Source organism: Ursus americanus, chromosome 6 (genome assembly GCF_024610735.1).
Source record: "Ursus americanus isolate L20-20 chromosome 6, mUrsAme1.1.p, whole genome shotgun sequence".
NCBI classification, from domain to species: domain Eukaryota; kingdom Metazoa; phylum Chordata; class Mammalia; order Carnivora; family Ursidae; genus Ursus; species Ursus americanus.
In genome coordinates this window covers 40833043-40852478 of record NC_142132.1, presented here as the reverse complement: position 1 = coordinate 40852478, position 19436 = coordinate 40833043, and the positions used below count along the sequence as shown (strand labels likewise).

The following is a 19436-nucleotide window of genomic DNA, read 5'->3' as shown; positions in this document are numbered from 1 at the left end:
CCCCGCCCCGGAGGCGGGAGCAGTCCGGGGGGGCGGGGTCCGGCCGGCCCCGGGGTTCGCGCGCCAGGTTCCGACTGGTGTGTGGTGCCACCGGACCTGGAAGCGGTCGGGGCCGCCAGCGCAGCGGGGGAGCCGAGGTGAGACGCGCCGTCCTGCCCCCGGGACGGGCTGCGAGTGGACGTGGGGGGCGCGGTTCATCCCACTTCTGCTGGCCTTTGCCCAGGGCAGAGTGCGCAGTCCTGCCCTTGATGGCCGGGTTCTTTAATCCCCTTGGGCACCAGCTTCCTTCATCTCGCCCCCCTTTTATTTTCTCCCCGTGCCCCCCAGTCCCTGCCTTCTGCCTCTGTCTTTTGTCTCCTTGTCTCTTCCTGTTTTTCTCCATCGTCTGTCTCACTTTTTCTTGCCTGTCTCTTCTTCATTACCTATTTTCCCTGTCCTACCCCTTCTCTTTTTCCTACTCTGTCTCTCTTGGTCTTCTCCTTCGCCCCACCCCCACCCTGCCCCAAGAATCCTGTCTTTTGATTTTTTTCTCCTAGGATGACTTTTAGGGCTGCAGTTCTTTTCAGTCATTCCATCTCTCCACCCATCCTCTCATCCCCTGTTGCTCTGTTACACTCAGCCAGAGCTTGTGCTGGGCGCTAGGGTAATAATGGTGCATCTGTCCCAGATCCTATCTCCAACAGATTACAGCCAAAGATTTGGGCATTCAGTGCCTGTTTTGGAAAAAATACATAAATGATCTAGTTATAAATATCTGAGATTTAGGGTGAGCTGGAAGAAAACAATCATGGAATCGTGGAATCGTTGAATCGTTTTCTTGGCATTTGCCTGTAGTAATAGGCAGAGACAGCACAGCAGGAAGCAATCATGCAGAAACCTTTAGGGGACATTGGGGCCCACACCATCCTTCCCTGGAAATAGTGTTAAGGCCAGGTTGATAGGGAGGGAAGGGGTGGAATTCAGAGCTTACTTGTGGGAAGACAATAGAGAGGTCAGGGCTTAGCATGTGAAACCATTCAGTGAGAGTTAAAATACGAAATGAACTGTATATTTCTGAAATAGACACTTGCCGATGTGCTGATGTGCAGAATTTAAGTTACATAATTATGCTGAATCAGACAGGCATTTTATAGCAATTATTTTATAGCAATTATTGTGCATTTAAGATTAGTGTTTTGGTGTGCATTAGGTGGGACCACAGTTGAAAATATCCTCATCTTAGTATCAAAGGTTGTCTTAGACACATACTAAGTGAAGAAATCTAGAAAAATAAACCTGATTCATTTGGGGGAAATAAAGTAGAAGTATTGTATATAGTAAAGCAATGTTTTGCTTCTTGTTAAAAATGTGAATTTGTAGGAGACGTGATTTCATTGTTTTATGATATTTTTATGACATACAGCTGTATGTTCAAACATACATACACACCATATATATGTTTATATATATGTATGTTTATATATGTTTATATATGTATGTTTATGTGTTTATATATGTATATATGTTTATGTATGTTTATATATGCATACGTTTATATATATATAAACTTGTTTATTTTTAAAGCTATTAATTACCACCTATCACAGAGGGTTTTTTAAATAAATAATTTAACCTTTTGGTTTATTATGATTTTTAATGGTATTTCAGTTTATTTGACTTTTCAGTTGTTATGGGAAAGCAAAGGTGACATTACTTAAATCACACAAACAAAAATGAAATATGATGGAAGAGGATTGCAGTGTGTTTATTGAAAGAATTTTTCATTTTAAACCAAAGAGCATTGGACAAATTCTTAAGTGTACGCATGGAGCTTTGATTCGTGAGGTTGTTTTCTGCATTGAAGAGTTAAATTGAGTTTTAAGTCATGGTACCGCTGACTTCCAGTGTGTCAGGACTCTGGAGGGGTGGGATGAAAGGGATGCTTTGCCAATGATTTAAAACCATCATGTCTGCTTTGCTTAGCAGATTTCTTTTTCAGAAATCCAGGAATGATAACTTTTCTTTAAAACAGATAACCACAATAAAAAGATTTTTTCAAGGTTTTGTGTTGAGCTGCAATGCTTTTCAGTTTCGTTTCCTTCTTTTAGTAGGCTGTATCTCCCCTTTGTGGTAGATGATGCTATTACTGGCATCAGGAGGAGTCTGGCTGAGCGGTTTGATATACAAGGCACGGACTTTCCCCGGAAGGCCGCCACTGGGATTGGTCTACATGGCCAAGTTGTGTTAGGACTCCAGCCGACCGCGATATGGGCCTGGTGTCTGGCTGCATCCTGGGAATCCTTCATTTGGTTTTGCTTGAACGCAGCAGGCATTGCGGCTGAAGGGATATAGACGGAGCTGGACATAGAGCCTATGGGGTTTGGCTGGGAAGACCTCTTCTCTCCCAGCTCCATGGCATCAGCAGCCAGCCTCCAGGAAAGCCTGGATAGCTCTCCAGTTTTTAATTTTCTCAGGATTCCAGGGCTGGGAGGATGCATGTGTATTTCCCGTTCAGGAAGACCCAGGATGTCACAATCCATATGTAGAAGAGGTGGATAGATAATTATCCTCTGGACTCTGCCAGAATGGCCTGAGAAACATCTCCCAGGTCTAGGGAAACCAAAGGACTAGAGCACAGGCGATACTATCTGCTCTTGGTTGTTTTAGCTAAAGAGGAAGTCAGACACAGGAGGATACTAGCTGGTGGTCTAAATGGTATCACTGACTAAGATCCAGTTTCTGAGTGAGATGCAGCTTGGAAAGGCTGGAGGCTGGCCAGCTGACAGAGGTTGGAGAGTACCTTCAGATACCTCAGGGAAAGGAGGTCACCCAGTTGTTTACTGAAAGTTCTTTCTTTTGTGAATGAAGGGGGAAGGAAGAAAACAGACAGGGCATTTGGTCACTCATTAAACACTATTGTGCACTGGTTCCTGGGAGCGCAGGAGTAGAGGAAAGGCAGCCAGGAGGTTGACTCTTACTTTTGCACTCCTGTGACAATAATGAATAAATTAATGCTACTTAACATTTATTGAGCCAGGCTCTTTAACACTTCACATACCTTAATCTATCTAAGCTTTACCAACCACCTGATGAAGTAGGCTCCAAGGTCATCCTGTTTTAGAAAGGTCCTTTTTTAGATGAGAAAACAGGCAGAGAGAGGATCAACACCTTGCCCATGGTCACAGGATTGGTGAGAGCAGAGTTGGGCTGGGTCGAGGCATCTGATATGAGAGCCCATGCACTTATCCTCTATGTAATATAAAGCTTGATGTTTATATGGGGTGGCCTGGTCATAGTATGAATAGTTTGTGGCCAAGTGAAAGAATGATCACAGTCTGCACTCGGTGCCCTGGAAATGGGTAATACACAAAGACACATGTGTTTGTAACACTGGGAGGTAGGTGAGGCTTCATCTCCAAGAATGTAGCCCTTCTTGTGTTAGTCAGTGGAATCCTCACTGGTGGCTCAGGAAGGTTGAGAGTGTGAGGGGGAAGTATCTTGTATGATAGGGAAGGATGGATATGATCAGACACCATGTCCACTTGGGGAGCTCAGATTCAGAAGGTTTCAAAGATCATCACTTATAATCCCATGACCTAAGGGCTCAGAAATGTTGGAGAGTCTGGGATGGAAATCAGGTCCTTTCAATAGGAAGACCGCGAGGTGGTACTGAAAGATGTCTGTGTGGCTCACGGAGTTTCTTGCTAAGCTCAGACTGAAAAGATCCAAGGAGGACAAGAGAACCCTTCTTAGGACACACACAACAGAGTGATGAGGATGAGCAGATCGTGTCAGGGAGTGAGAGCTCAGAATGAATTGAGGCTATTGAGGAACAGCCAAGGGTCGCTTAATATTGCATGGTAGCAAGGAGAACAAGGGGTACATAGATTCCCTGAATGTCTGGCAGAGAACCATCCTCCAGTTGCAAAGGGAGTTGGTAGGTCCACACAGGAAGGATGAAGGAGCGAGGCAGCACCAAGCAGCCATGCATGTGGTGTCCTGACCAAGAACTCACTGGCCAGGGCATGATGTGACCTCAGAGATGACATCATGCATCTGCACAGGTCATCTGAGAGGTGGATCACAGGACAGGTGCATGAAGCTTGGAGCTGGATGACCCAGAGTCTGATGTTGACCCTGGGAAAGGGCCTGTGAGTCGTTTGACAGGAAGAGATGAGCATCAGGAGCTGGCACAGGTTCACTGGGGACCGGCCACGTCAGACACACATCATTTTCCCCTTCGAGAGGCTTCCATCTGGCAATGTCACAGACAGAGTGCACCAGTGAGATGTGTCCCAGAGTGTTGTTGGACATTGTTTGCACTTGCCAGAGTGACCTTAGCCCAGCAGAGCTGATGCATGAGAGAGAGGTGACCCTCAGGGAGCTCGGTCATGCCAGAGGTCCCCAGCCAGTTCAGTACCCCCGTCTCCTCTATTCTTCTCCTCCTCCTCCTTATTATTATTATTATTATTATTATATTAGCTCCCTTCCTTTCTCCTCCTTCTGTTGGTCCCATTATTATAATTAAGATTTGAATAATAAAATTGATAGAGGTAATTCCTTTTAATTTTTGTTCTTCCAATTTCAAATGATGTGTCCCTAAAGTGCTGGGATATTAAGTTAAATTGCCCAAGAGATTAAAACTGTTAGTGAGTGTGGAAAGAGGTTGTATTCATATTTCGAAGACGTTTTGGGCTTTATCCAAATAAGAAATTTGGCCTACACCCCATACATACAAGCCTTTCATGACAGATGAAGACCAACCTGTGGGGAGTGGGAGACATTCATGTCTGCATCCATAAGACACCAGGAAGCTTTGTCCTGGCAGGAACACTGTGGATACATCTCAGACACTGGAGTGATGCTCACCAGGTAACAAACTCTCTTGTTCATTACCAACAATTCTAACTCTTTTGACCATATGTGAAGATTCTCTATATGGCCAATTCAGTACACACAGGGCTGTTACCAGTCTTGGGTTTTGGGGGCTTTAGAGGCTGGACTATGGGGGTGGGAGTGACAAAGTAGTTCTGCAGCGTGCCTGGGGAGACATCAATGGCAGCATCATGGAGGGTGGCTTGGAGTATATTGTTGGGGGCTGTTGGCACCCTGAGCAGCTGCTATTGAAGGGGAAGCATCCCTGGTTGGGTGGAAGGCAGAGCAACTGCCTGCAGAGGGGACCCTGGTAGGAAGAGAAGAGAGAGAAAGTCACCGAGAAGGTACTGGAGATGGAACCAGAAAGCTTTGGTGTCCTTGGCTCAAGGGGGTTCAGCCTCACGGCCCATCAAGACCAACATGGTAGGACCTTTTGATACCCTTCCTCTCCCTGGTTGCTGGCCTCGAGGCTGGGCTGCTATTTCAAGACTCAGTTTAGGTGTTGGAAATCTACCCTGCCTCCCCCAGGCAGCCCCAGTGTTGAGACTCTGGACTCCCTCTGTTCTGGTTTGGAACTCATCTGCTTCCCCCTGGCCTGGGGGCCTCAGGAATGAGAACAAAGCCTGACTGCTTTGCCCAGGTTCTTTCAGTGAATGTGTGCTGAAGGGTTGAGTTCTCACCACAACCCTGAGGCCAGATTCTGGGCCCCCAGGGCAAGGGCAGCTGGGGGCACCCTTGGATGGGATGGGCTGTGAAGGCAGCAGTAAACCCAAACTTCTTGGCTTGGGAAGAGAACAATATAGATGCTTCAGGAGTGTGAAATCTGCCCCTGGTTTACCGTCATCCCCTCCTACCATTAGCCGCAAATCAGCTGAGGACTCCCAGCCGAATGGCTCAGATAAGCCGGGGGGGGGGGGGGCGGTGTTGCACCCTGGCCATCTGACAGCATCCCTGGCCCCTCTAGCTCCAGGAGATACAGAGAGTGGATAAGAAAGGGCCTGCATCTTCTGCAGGCAGCACATCTGAGAGGAGGGAGACCATGTGGGCCTTTCCCAGATACCCAGCTCCCCTCCAGGGAGCAGTTCTTCTAAGACCACAGGGTCTGGCTTTAATTCAAACAAGCCTACTGGCATAGCAAGGAAGCCACACCTCGAGGAACACTGAGTGGGTAAAGCCTCTGGGCGTGGCCCTTCCTTAGTGTGGTCCTTCCACTCCCCCACACACCATGCACACTTGTACCTCCAGGTTCCCATGACCTTCTGCTCATTACGTGCCACACGAAGTGCAAAGTGCCAGATAGGACAGTCCCTGCTCTCAAAGGAGCTTCTAGGTCATTGGCTTGCTGTGCTAACTTGAATAACGGCCCTGACAAAATATCCAGGTCCTGGTCTTTGGGACCTGTGGCTGTTTTGGGTTACACTGGAAAAGGATCTTTGAGATGTGATGAAGGACCTTGAGATGAGGAGATTATCCTGGGTTATCAGAATGGGCTCACAGGCCAGCTCAGGTTCCTGGAAGAGGGAGACCTACCCACAGGAGAGAAGGTGACGGGATGGGTGAAGCAGAGGGAGATTCAAGGTGCTGCTCTGCTGGCATATAGATGGAGGAAGGGGCCAGGAGCCAGAGAACCCTGGGAATGCAGTTCTAGAAGTGCAAAAGGCAGGAAAGGGATTGTCTCTAGCCAGACCGTCCAGGTCTGGGTAGTCCTGGCAAGAAATGGATTTCTGCTCAGGAAAATCTGTTTCACACTTCCAGCCTCCAGAGCTCTGAGGACTCTAGAAATGAAAACCTGTTGTTTTCACATGCTATGTTTATGACACTGTTAGAGCAGCCCCAGGAAAGTAGTACCCTCACCCACCAGAGGACTGACAGGAAACACATAGTCATTCACAACACTGGAGGAAAGAGCAGACTGAGCCCACAGAGCACAGCCCCGTTCAGGGTTCAGGGTTCAGGGTTTAGGGTTTGTGCTGAGTCTTCAGATCGTGCACACCATTCCCTGCCATCACGCAGCAGTGTTGTGCGTGTTCTCCCAGGGACGTAGGCCACGATAAGATGAGGGTCTCATCCACAGATGATGTGTGCTGGCAGGAGAGGGAGTGCCTCTTCCAGCCCAGGTGTCTATTGCCTTAGTGGCCCTGGGCAGGCTTTGACCCTCAGTTTCAGATGAGAGGGGACTGTGGGAAGCTCCCTCACTCCAAGAGGGCCTAATTATGGGCTCCCAGATCTGCTCAGAAGGAGTGGATTGACTTCAGACAGCCCTGGGGGACGATCTTGCTCTCTGGGTGGCCTCTGTTCCTTTCCTGACCTCTCGTATGGTGTTTAGCCATCGACATCACACAGACAGTGTCCCTCCTGGCTCCGGAGAGGACTGGGTCAACCCTAGAGCCGGCATGGCAGGGGTCTGGCAGAGCCGTGGGCAGCTGTAAGTGCCCCACAATGCGTGAGTCTGAATTCTGCCACCCTCCAACTGGGGTCTTGGGAAAGTGACCATTTTGGAAGGTGACTCAGCACCCTGCCCTCACCTGGACGGGTAGGTCGGCCCTTTCTGGTATCCCTCCCTTGTCCTCCATCTGATCTCAGGCCTCCCTCCATGTCTTGCTCTGTCCCTCTGCCCTGAGTGATCACTGCTGGGTGGGTTGGGGGCACAGGCCTGGTGTGGTGCTCAAGTGACCATCATGGGGCTGTGGTTCTAGGGAGAGGCTCCAGGAGAATCAGATGGAGAAGGGGCTTCTGTGCGAGCATGGCTGGGACTGAGAGCACTGTTCAGACCTAAAGTCGGGAGCCCAGTCTCAGAGGAGCCGCGGCCCCTCTGACACAAGATAGTGGCCCTGCTGGGTGTCAGCGTGCATCAGGGGTATCTCCACAGCGGTGTCCTGAGCCCCTCAAGCCCGCGCAGGACTCCGAAATGCTCATCTTCCCCCGAGGGAGAGCCATGCTTGCCTGATCCAAAGAAGTGCCTAATGCAGCCCTCACTAGAGCTACTGGGGACTACAATGTCCTCCAGGCACCTGGGCCAGTCTGAGCGAAGGGTCTGAGTACCGGGAAGTCAGGTGAGCCAGGAGCATGCTCTTGGTGGGCGTAGGTCTGAGCCCTGTGGTGGTTTGTGAGGTAACTGTCATGAGATCATGATGCTGACCTTCAGGGGGCAGGGCAGGGAGAAGAGGGGAGCCAGGCCCTGGGTTCAAGTCCAGCTCTGCCACTCCCAGGCTTTGTGACATGGGGCAAGTCACTAGGCCTCTCTGAGCCTTAGCTCCCCCCTTGGTAAATTGGGCATATTGGTAGTACTTGCAGGTAGAGTTACTGGCAGGATTAAATAGTGAAATATGCAAAGTTCTTAGACTGGCAGGTGGCCCACAGGAGGAACTTACAACAATGAGCTGTCACTACTATTCAATTCCATGGAGGACACCTGTAACAAGCTGGCTTCTCCCCGTTGTCACAGGCAATGACATAAGGAGGAACTCTGCTACCTGGTAAAAGCAGTCAGTGTTGGCCAACCCCATGGGGGTGTCACCGTGCCCTCCACCAGTCCTGGCAGAAGAGTCTCAGTGGATGGGGGCAGCCCGCAGACCCCCGGTGGGGGGAGCTCAGTGGGGACGGATGATGGGTAGGGGCCAGGAAAACTCTCGGGCTGGCCTGCCTCTACAGATTCTTTGACTTAAGTTTGGAGGTGCTGGGTCACACTGCCCATAAGAAAGTTTCCTGTTGTTCTGGAGAGGGTATGCATGAAAATGCAGGCACCACACCCAGGATCTCCCTGGGAGGGTCATGAGCACCACTTCTCCAAGTCTTGGCATCCTCTCTGGCAGATGCCTAGACACAATCTCTGACCCACAGTCCCTGAGTGCAACTGTCAAGGGCAAAGAGCAACGGCCTCCTTGCCCATGGGGAGCATCCCCGTGCCCCTGCTTACCTCATCCCTAGGCTGACACCACATCAATGGCAGCTGGTTGCAGCTTTGAACAAAGTCACACAAGGTATCCAGTTTGCCCTGAAAAGCAGATGTGGCCGTGAGGAAGCTCTAAGGCATGGCAGTCACCTCCAAAGGGTAGAGTCCTCTGTGGCTTGAGGTGGTCCCAGATATCTCTGTCTCCAGGAACACACTGACGTAGCACTGCAGCCTGTCCCTGTGGCAGGGGCCTAGTTGCCTTGTGTGTTTTGGGGCAGGAGTGTCACTGTACATAACAGATTGCTTTGGAATCTGGAACATGTCTTCCTCATGCTGGGCTGCCTGGGGCCTCCCCATCCCTGTCCTCACACCCCCTGCAGGGTTGGGTGCTCCCTCACTGGGTGAGGCCTAGCATGTCCTGGGGTAAGGACATTTCCTTCAGGCCTCCTCCTCCACGACGCCCTGGTCCCTCCATGCCACTGGGCCCCAAGGACAATGTAGTTAGCTCAGTCCCTCAGTCTGCTGAGCAGACTCATACAAGGCTCGCAGGAGCCACTGGCATTTCTGGATAGTTTTAATAGCGAACAGACCTTGCTCAGAATTCTCCTGTAAAAAATTTAGTTTCTGACCCGAGGGAGCCAGCTTCTGATTGAGCTTGTGTTTCCTTATCCACCTGCTGGCTGGTGAAACTGAACCCACTGCTGGAGTTGCTGTCAAGCTCTGAGAGAGCCCGGGACTGGTGAGCTGTACCCAGCTACCAGCTTCTGCAAACCTGGGCCCGTGTTGACGGGAGAGACCCTAGTGCTGGGCCCCACGTGGTGGTGGTGTTGGCAGGAGCCCTCACTTTTTGTTCTCTCCTGGGCTGGGGGATTGGGATGGCCCCTGCCTTTTCTTGAGTGCCAAGGGATCAACGTCAGTTTCCATAAAGTTCATCTCCCTGAAAGCCACGGTTCACGTGGGCCCTGAACAGCTTCTCCCTTTTCTTCCTCAGCCTAGCCTGGAGGTCACAGAACCCTCCCTAATGCTCTTCTTACCTCTAGGCGTCTCATGTTGTCTTCCTGGTACGAACAACAAGGGACAATCACTGTGGTGCATGTGTGTATACAGGTCTCTGACTCCTAGGAAGAGAAAGCACAGTTTACTTTTCTTTCTGGCAGCTCTTGGGGACAGACATATGACATGTGCTGCACCAGCACCTGTCAGTTGCCTCTCAGCAAAAGTGCACCACTAGGAGATTTTGAGGACAAATGAGGAGCACACTGTCCTGTGACAGTTTCCCCATGGAAAAACAAGCAAACTCGATATATTTGCATAGAGGGCATTTCCCCAAAGGCCAACAAACACTATCCTGTCCCTTTGGTCTCCTGGGGCTGGCCTTGGTGGAGAATCCGGTTTTGGGCTGTGCAGCGTACAAGAGGGCTGTCCAGGTGGGAGCGTTTGCCGGGGACAGGGCTGGCCTCCCCTGACCCTGGCAGATCCGTTCTCAGCAGGTGGCACTACACCCAGTCCCTGTACAGCCCAGGCAGTGAGGCCTGTTTCCACCAGCTCTCAGGCTCAGGTACCCCTGTTTAGGACACCATGTCCCCACATAACTCCGTCTTCTGGGACCTGATTTGGGCCCCCACCCTGGGGGATCTACAGCCTCGTCCCCTGACCCTGGCTCTCTGTGCTCATCTGGGCTGGGCCTGCCTCACAGCTCAATGCCGGGTAAGACGCCCTCCAACCTCCCCAGCCCCGCAAGTCCCTAGAGTCCAACCCCAGCCATCCCCTGGCCCTGCCAGAGGACCGGGATGGAGATCAATGACATGCAGCCCAACATACATCAGATCCCGGCCACAGGACCAAATTTTGAAAATAAGGCTCCTTTTCTAAAGGAAATGTTGACAAAGAAAAACAAAGCTGAAGCCATCATGTTGCCTGATTTCAATCTATACCACAAAGATGTGATTACCAAGACAGCATAGTATTGGCACAAAAACAGACATATAGATCAATGGAACAGAATAGAGACTCCAGAAATAAACCCTCTAATTTATGGTCAACTAATCTTCGAAAAAGCATGAAAAAACATCCAATGGAAAAAAGACAGTCTCTTCAATAAATGGTGCTGGGAAAATTGGACAGCTATATACAGAAGAATGAAACTGGACCATTCTCTCATACCATACACAAAGATAAACTATAAATCGATGAAAGACCTCGATGTGAGACAGGAATCCATCAAAATCCTAGAGGAGAACATAAGCAGTAACCTCTTCAACATCGGCCACAGCAACCTCTTTCATGACACATCTCCAAAGGCAAGGGAAAGAAAAGCAAAAATTAACTTTTGGGACTTCCTCAAGATAAAAAGCTTCCGCAGAGCAAAGGAAACAATCAACAAAACAAAGAGGCAACCCACGGAATGGGAGAAGACATTTGCAAATGCACTTCAGCTAAAGGGCTAGTATTCAAGATCTATAAAGAACTTCTCAATCTCAACACCCAAAAAATAAATAATCAAATAAAAAAGTGGGCAGAAGATACGAACAGACAGTTTTCCAATGAAGACTTACAAATGGCTAACAGACACATGAAAAAGTGTTCAAAATCATTAGCCATCAGGGAAATTCAAATCAAAACCACATTGATATACTACCTTACTCCAGTTAGAATGGCAAAAATTGACAAGGCAAGAAACAAAAAATGTTGGAGAGGATGTGGATAAAGGGGAACCCTCTTACACTGTTGGTGGGAATGCAAGTTGGTGCAGCCACTTTGGAAAACAGTGTGGAGGTCCCTTAAAAAGTTAAAAATTGAGCTACCCTATGACCCAGCCATTGCACTACTGGGTGTTTACCCCAAAGGTACAGATGTAGTGAAAAGAAGGGCCATATGCACCCCAATTTTCATAGCAGCAATGTCCACAATAGCTAAACTGTGGAAGGAGCCGAGATGACCTTCAAAAGACGAATGGATAAAGAACATGTGTACAGTGGAATATTACTCAGCTGTCAGAAAGAACGAGTTCTCAACATTTGCTGCAACATGGACGGCACTGGAGGAGATAATGCTAAGTGAAATAAGTCAAGCAGAGAAAGACAATTATCATATGATTTCTCTCATCTATGAAACATAAGAACTAGGAAGATAGGTAGGGGAAGAAAGGGATAAAGAAAGTGGGGTAATCAGAAGGGGGAATGAAGCATGAGAGACTATGGACTCTGAGAAACAAACTGAGGGCTTCAGAGGGGAGGGGGTGGGGGAATGGGATAGACTGGTGATGGGTAGTAAGGAGGGCACGTATTGCATGGTGCACTGGGTGTTATACACAACTAATGAATCATCGAACTTTACATCAGAAACCAGGGATGTACTGTATGGTGACTAACATAATATAATAAAAAAAACATTAAAAAAAAACCAAAACAAAACAAAAAAAGAATATATATATATATATAAAGAACATGTGGTCCATATATACAATGGAATATTACTCAGCCATCAGAAAGGATGATTACCCAACATTTGCATCAGCATGGCTGGAACTGGAGGGTATTATGCTAAGTGAAACAAATCAAGCAGAGAAAGACAATTATCACATGGTTTCACTTATTTGTGGAACTTAAGGAATAACAAGGGGATCATTAAGAGAAGGAAGGGAAAAATGAAGGGGGGGGAAGAACCATGAGAGACTATGGACCCTGGGAAACAAACTGAGGGTTTTAGAGGGGATGGGGGTGGGGGATGGGCTAGCCCAGAGATGGGTATTAAGGAGGGCACGTATTGCATGGAGCACTGTGTGTTATACACGAACAATGAATCATGGAACACTACATCAAAAGATAATGGTGTACTGTATGGCGACTAACATATCATAATAATAAAGAAAATAAATAAAAGTTCACCTGAGTGTCTCAAACAGTCCTTTGGAAATTGACCGAAAGTCCCTCTATTTTAATAAGCAGCACAGCCCTTGCTGAAACAGGCTACCTCAAGTTGCTAATTCGGTGGCAAAGACCTTGGATCAGCAGAGCTGCATACTTGGGAAGGGTGTTATGAGGCCCAAATCCTTTCGAGGCCCTACCCTGGCTCTTTCTTAGCCTCTTCTTTCTGCCAGCTCTCTGCCCAGGTAGCTGGGAGGTGCTGTGGCGGGGGTGTAAATCTCCCACAGGCAGCAGGAGCCCTTCTGTGTGAAGTTCAGTGTGGGCATTGGGTATCCTGACCGCATCAGGACCCAAATCATGACTTACCATTTCTATTTTCTCTGGTGGTCGTGGCTCGTTGTTGGTCTAGAATGTTAAAGAGACATGAACACAGGCTGGAGGGCATGGAGGGAGCTGGGTCCATCATGCAGACAGGAGGGGACCCTGCTCAGCATCAGGTAGACAGAATGTGGGCTTTAGGGTGTCAATCTATGAACGCACTCCCCATGGGTCTTTGGCCAACTAGCTGCACTGCCCTGAGCTTCAGGGTCCTGGGCTATCAAAGGGGGGTTGGACCTCCCTGGAGGGTGCATTGGAAGACAGCCAGACTAGGCTGCCTGGTCCCTGGCAGAGGCACCCCAGCCGGTAGTTTTCTACAGCTGCCCTTCCATCCCATGAAGACGAGAGAACTCACCCGTTACTCTCCCTTACCTCCCAAGTCCCCGCAGCCCTCTCTGGTCCCCTCTGCGGGATGGCAGCACCCACCCCTGCTTTCTGTCCTCACAGCAATGAGACCTGCTTATGTCCAGTAGCTGTGCTCTGTCCTTTGCCACATGTGCCGTCTCCTCTTCTTTCACCAGCTCTGGCCCATGCCCCTGCAATCCTAGCAGCCAGTGCATCTGCCCTCCTGCCTCCTCTGGGGCCAGTGTCTGTCCTTTGCTAGGGCTCTGCTTGCCATACCCTATGAAGGTGACAGTTTCCCCTCCACCCCCTAGTACCAATCCAGACCAGACAACAGACTGTGAGCTCCTGAGGGCAAGGCTGGTGGCAGCTCCATTCCAATCCCTCTGTGGCCAGCATGCCCTGGCCCTTAGTAATGGCTTAGGAAGGAAGGCCAGACACACTGGACGAGGGCAGAGATCTTTGCTGGTATCCAAGACTCAGCTGCCCCAGAGGTCAGGAATCCTCCCAGCCAGCAGGATTCTCCCTTGGGGCCCTTAGTGCCTCCTGCAGGGCCCGCCTTTTTTCCCTCAGCACCAGAGGCCTCATCAGGTGCTTGGTCTCCCTGAGTGCTCCAGAAGCCTGGCTGCTGTGAGACCTCCCTAGTGTCTGGGGCCTGAGGTGGCTTCTCTCCACCGGCCATGGCAGCTCACAGGCCACTCCTATGGCCCGGTCTCCTATGGCATGTCCTATCCCCTCCCAGACCTGCATGAGGCAAGATATCCCTCAGACACAGGCTGAATCTCTGCCCGGGAATAGAAGACAGGCTGTGCTTCTATTGCTCATGTGAAGAACTGAGAGCTGATGGGAACCTACCCACAGGCAGAATCGAGGGGAGGAATGGGCTCGTATCCCTTGTATTTTGGGGAGGGCCCATGTCACAGACTGTGGGGGCAGGGCTCACTCACATTCATGCAGCAACAGATGCAGCAGATCACCACTGGGATAATGAGCACGGTTGGGACGAGCACTGGGTACAGGAAAGAGTTGTCAAGGATAGGCTTTTCTGTGACAACCACGTGCGCTGTGGTCTCTGGTATGACAACTGTGGTCTCAGTTGTCTCCTGTGTGACAACCGTGGACACTGTGGTCATCTGTGTCGTGGTTGTTGTAGTCGTCCGTGTGGTCGTCGTGGGCGTTGTAGTCGTCCGTGTGGTCGTCGTGGGCGTTGTGGTTGTCCGTGTGGTTGTTGTGGTTGTCTGTGTGGTTGTTTTTGTCATCCTTGTGGTCGTCCGTGTGGTCATCGTGGGCGTCGTGGTGGTCCGTGTGGTCGTCGTGGTCGTCCGTGTGGTCATCGTGGGCGTCGTGGTCGTCTGTGTGGTCGTCGTGGGCGTCGTGGTCGTCCGTGTGGTCGTCGTGGGAGTTGTGGTCTTCTTTGGCGGTTCCTTGGGCCTTAATGGGTCACCCTGCAAAATCCAGACATGTCAGTGACCAGAGTGGGCATGAGTGACCTCTTCAGGGGAGGATACCCTGGTACCCCACACCACACCTCCATATCCACCTGCTCCCATGGGAGCACCTCCAGGGAGCGCTGAGGGACTAGAGGACAAGGACAATATCCAGAGAGCCACTGTGGACCCCTGGGCCACTGAGCGCACCAGTAGTCCTGCTCAGAGGCTCAGTTCTAGAGATTTGACAAGGGAGTGGAAAACCTGTGGTGGGGCAAAGCAAATCCTCACTGCACACCTTGGCTGACACACTGCACAGCCCTGCCCTAAACCAAGTGGTCTGCTTTCCCAGAGGCAGGGGACGGAGAGGGGTAAGGGTCTGTGTCCAGGAGACAAAGAAGCTGAAGGGAGAGGCAGGGTCAGGGCCTATGGTGCTGTGGCTCCTCCTGAGGTCTTTCCTACATGTATCTGCTGAGGGTGGGCTGTAGTTGGTGGGACTCTGATGGGCAAATGGGTGAGTTGAGTCTGCTGATCCAGGAGTGCATATCCGCGCACAAGGGAAGATGCAGTCGGAGGACTGTCAGCACTGCTGGAACCCTCCCAGGCTGGGACTGGACACTAGGATGGTGGCCATTAGGCGCAGTCATCCCTCCTGCCAGGTAGCCACCTTCTCCATCCTAACGCTCTCTGCCGCCCATGTCATGCTGCCCTGGGCCAGGGGTCCAGGTGACGTGGAGCTCTGAGGAGGGGGCACCTGGGAGCAGCAGCTTCTTTCCCACCTGTAGTTGAGCTGCCTGTCCCTGAGCTGAGTCCCAAGCCCTCCCCACAGCCCTGGCTGCTTCCCCATCCACTGCAGGAGAGCAAGGTCAGAGAGAGTTAGCAGAGAGGGATAGCCGAGGAGCACGAGAAAGTAGCAGAGGCAGAGGGGAGGCTGATGCCCTCTGCAAAATGACAGGGGGTGTTCCCTAAGCAGGCTGGGGCTGGGGGCCAGTGATGGGCATGTGTGGGTTCAGCTCTACCAGCAGCTACATCCATATGCTGGAAACACACCCTGACTGCACAGGGCCACAGCCGGTCCTACCCTCCAGATGCCCTATGTCCGGGACCTGGATTTGGAGTGTCCCAGTGTCCCAGAGGTCGTGGACTCTGGCTCCTAGCACACAGCCCCCTGCCACTCCCAGTTACCCAGCTAGAATGCAGGATGGAGCCCCGAGCTCCCCACCACTAGACCTGGGCCAGGGGAGGTGCCAAGATTGAAGGCAGATGGTGTCTGAGGGTCAGCACCATTTCTAGAGTCTGGTCAGAGCTCTGATTGTCCCCTTTCATGTGCTTCCAATGACACTTCGTTCTGCAGGGCCTCGACAGGTGGCTGCACTGCAAGGCCTCTGTGGAAGCCCTCCTAGGGCACCTCAGAAGCCTGAATGTGGGACAGCTTGCCGATTATGAGCTGAGGGCCCCAAGCTGGCTGTGAGAAGCTGTCCCAGCTGCCTGTCTTTGCTTCCACTTGCTTGGACTGCCTGGGACATTCTTCCCCTCCTCTGCCCCCTTGGTGTCTGCTCCTTCCATGAAGTGGTTTTGGACCACACAGGAGGGAGGCTGTAGCCCTACTTTGGCACTCACACAGTCGGAGCCGACGAAAACCATGTTGCCAAAGAAGCTGTTGCCCCCGTCCATGCTGTATTTGACGACAACCTTCCTAAGGCATAGAAAAGGCAGATGGTGATCAACAGTATGGATAGCCATACTTCTTGCTCTTGGGTCAGCCATAGTCAATAGTTTTGTTTATTGCAATGACTATGACCATCAGGCATTGAGTCCACCAGTGAGCATACAACATGGGTAAGGGGGATCACCCCAAGCACTACAAGGTCAACCTCTCAGTGAAGACTGACCAGGCATGCGAGCCTTACATGGGGTCATATGTCCTCGTGGCCACGGGCTAAATGGGCTAAGTTTCCAGGGTGGGGGGGCAGCTTGGTGTCACCAATCTGACTCTTTATTTACAGAATATGTTGACTTAGCTCTGAACGGCTGTCTGGAACAAAGGTACCATCACAGCATACATCATCTCCTGAATCCTACCTTCCTCAGCAGAACCAGGGATGAGGGAATCCTTGAGTGCCTCTGGGGACCACCAACAAGTGCAGGTGTTGAGGATGCCTGGAGGCCTCCCTGAATTAGACACGGACTGCCCATAGCTTGGCAGCCCACGTTCATCCCACAAAAATGCCCATCTGACCCCTGACCTGGGGTACTTACTGTTCTTCGGTATCAAGTATATGTCCAGGGCAAATTATAGATTTTGACGTTACAGTAACCGCTTTTCTATCTGAGAGCAAATCACAATAGAATAATGTCAGTGGCAGGTCCATTCATCCATCTCTTCCTTTCTGCCAGCCCCTGGCAAGCAGAGTTAACACTTCTAAAGACACCAACTTCTCTTCTCTGCCTTCCTCTGAGCCCCTACTGTGCACCAGGCCTCGAGAATGATCTGGTTGGAATGCAAAGAGCAGGCTGAGTCCCAGTTCCCAAGGCCTTGCCTTTGAGGGACTGGAGGGAGACAGGCATTGAAATAACTAACAAGGAACAAAATAAATGCAGACAGTGAAAAGCGCTGAGACAACGAGAAGCAAGGGGAGGACAGAGAGTGGAAGGGAAAAGACACAGTTTAGCAATGGGGGACCTATCCTGTCCTTAAGAGATACCATTTCCTTTTGGAGAAACAAAAATATGCATACTGCAGTGACTTCACTGATGTGATGGCTGGGATTTGCTTCAAAGTAATCCATGGTGAAGGCATCAATAACCAGATTGTACAGTGTTGATAATTATTGGAAGTAGATGAAGCTGTGTCAAGTTTATTATACAATTTTTGCTACTTTTCTTTATTGTTGAAAATTTCCATCATAAATAAAGTCTCTTTGAAGAGAGGATCCTAGAGCTGAAACCAGGTGAGGAGAGACAGGGCAAGATCCAAGGAAAGAATGCCTGGCCTGCAGGAGCAGTGTGGGCCAAGGGCCTGGGGCATAACTAGCTGAGCTTGTTGAGGAGAGAAGTGAGCGAGGAGAGGTGGACAAGGCACTGTGGGCCCTGGGAAGGGGTTTGGTTTTTATTCTAAGATGATGAATCTGACAAGGGGCTGGCCAGATCCAGATAGGATTTGGACATTGAGGCAACAGTAGACTGGATGTGGAGCGAAAGCAAAGAGGAACCACAGTTGACAGGCAGGGTTTGGAAACAATGACTGGGTGGATGGTGGTGCCATTTAGTGAGGTAGTGAAGCCTGAGGAAGGAAGAGGGGCTCTCTTTGTTTTGTTCTGTTTTATATTGTTTTGTGTGAGATCCTAGGAGTTGGCACTCAAGAGGCTCAGGACAGTTCTGTCCCTTGCAGCTGTGGCACCCTCTCTCTCCTGAGACCAAACTCTTTTCATACCCCTAACTTTGGTCACAGGCCAGGACTATTCCCCACAGAATGGTTCATTTCCATGTGGACCAGCCCTGGCCCTAACTCAACTGTCACATTAGCTATGAGCTCCTGAAATGTCTGAACCCTCCACTGGGTTGATAATGAAAGCTAACCACCACATATGCTTTCGGGAATGGCAGTTGTGTCTGAGAGGTAGGATGGCTGGTGTTAATGGGGGAAAAGAATCCCTAAGAAATGCAATTTACTTTCCAGGAGGGTGTTCACAGTCCAGAGCAGAGAGGAGCTGATGGCAGACAGCCAGCATACTGAGGGCGCAGAAGCTTGCTAAGTGGAAAGGAGTTTTCAAACCACTATTGACTGATTCAACTGAATACTTTATTTACTTATTAATTAATTAATTAATTAATTTATTCCAGTATAAAATTTCTTAAAACATAAAAACATTACATACTAAAGACAGAAAACATAAAGCACATAGGAACACCAGTTTTAAAATTTTCTATATGTTTCTCTGTATTTTCTAAAATGTTTTTCCAGACATTTAAATCTAAGGAAAATGTAATTAGAAAAAAAGGAATCACTCCTTATCAGTGCATCAGAGGTCTTGGAAATTAAAAAAAAAATCCTGCTAGGCCACTTGCGACCAGCCACAGAATGCATGCAGAATGGCCATCAGCTGAAACGCACAGGAGCATGTGTTGGAGTGTCCCATGGGAGGCCCTGCACCAGTCTACACTGAGGACAAACCCTGGCGATCTCCAGGGTGCAAACCGGTACAGTCACAGGCCACAGAGGAAGGATCTGAGCACATTTCCTAGGAGACAGGTTGTGTCCAGCGCTCCTTAGGAATGTCATCTCAGCAAGGCAAGGCCCAGACGAGGCCATCGGATCACCTCTGTCTGCTTTCCAGCTCTTCCTACACCAGCTCCTGGCTTTGGGAAAACTCATTACTATCCCTCTGCTTCATTCCAGAGCTATACTAAGAAATAACAATAGGTCTGTTTTGAGAATTTTGGGACATGACATAGGCAATGCCCTTAGCGCATTACCTGGTATAGTAAGTGCTCCATGAATATTGTTCTCCATCTAAGGCCTTCCTCACTCCCTAAGCCACTCCTGAGGAAGTACTGAGCAGGGAAAATCTGATCCCCCGAGGCCATCTACACACTGCAGATGTGGGAATGTGGCCACAGAAGTGCCCTGTCCTATTCTGTGTGCCCACAGAGAAGAAGGAGAGAGACTAGAGATGC

The 19436-nt window shown here is 50.1% G+C and overlaps 1 protein-coding gene across 1 annotated transcript in view; it reads right to left on the bottom strand.

Annotated features, from left to right (window-relative positions):
- Positions 1 to 1718: 1718 nt before the first annotated feature.
- The window catches only part of LOC148109798 (uncharacterized), a 32182-nt gene continuing 14464 nt past the window's right edge, over positions 1719 to 19436 (bottom strand). Inside the window, exons 6-12 of the mRNA XM_087862955.1 lie at positions 17019 to 17088; positions 16380 to 16455; positions 14280 to 14777; positions 12979 to 13017; positions 9781 to 9864; positions 8771 to 8848; positions 1719 to 5161 (exon numbers count right to left, since the gene is read on the bottom strand). Of these exons, the coding sequence (XP_087719081.1) occupies positions 4982 to 5161; positions 8771 to 8848; positions 9781 to 9864; positions 12979 to 13017; positions 14280 to 14777; positions 16380 to 16455; positions 17019 to 17088 (1025 nt within the window). The 3' untranslated portion in view covers positions 1719 to 4981. The remainder of the gene's footprint in view (positions 5162 to 8770; positions 8849 to 9780; positions 9865 to 12978; positions 13018 to 14279; positions 14778 to 16379; positions 16456 to 17018; positions 17089 to 19436) is intronic.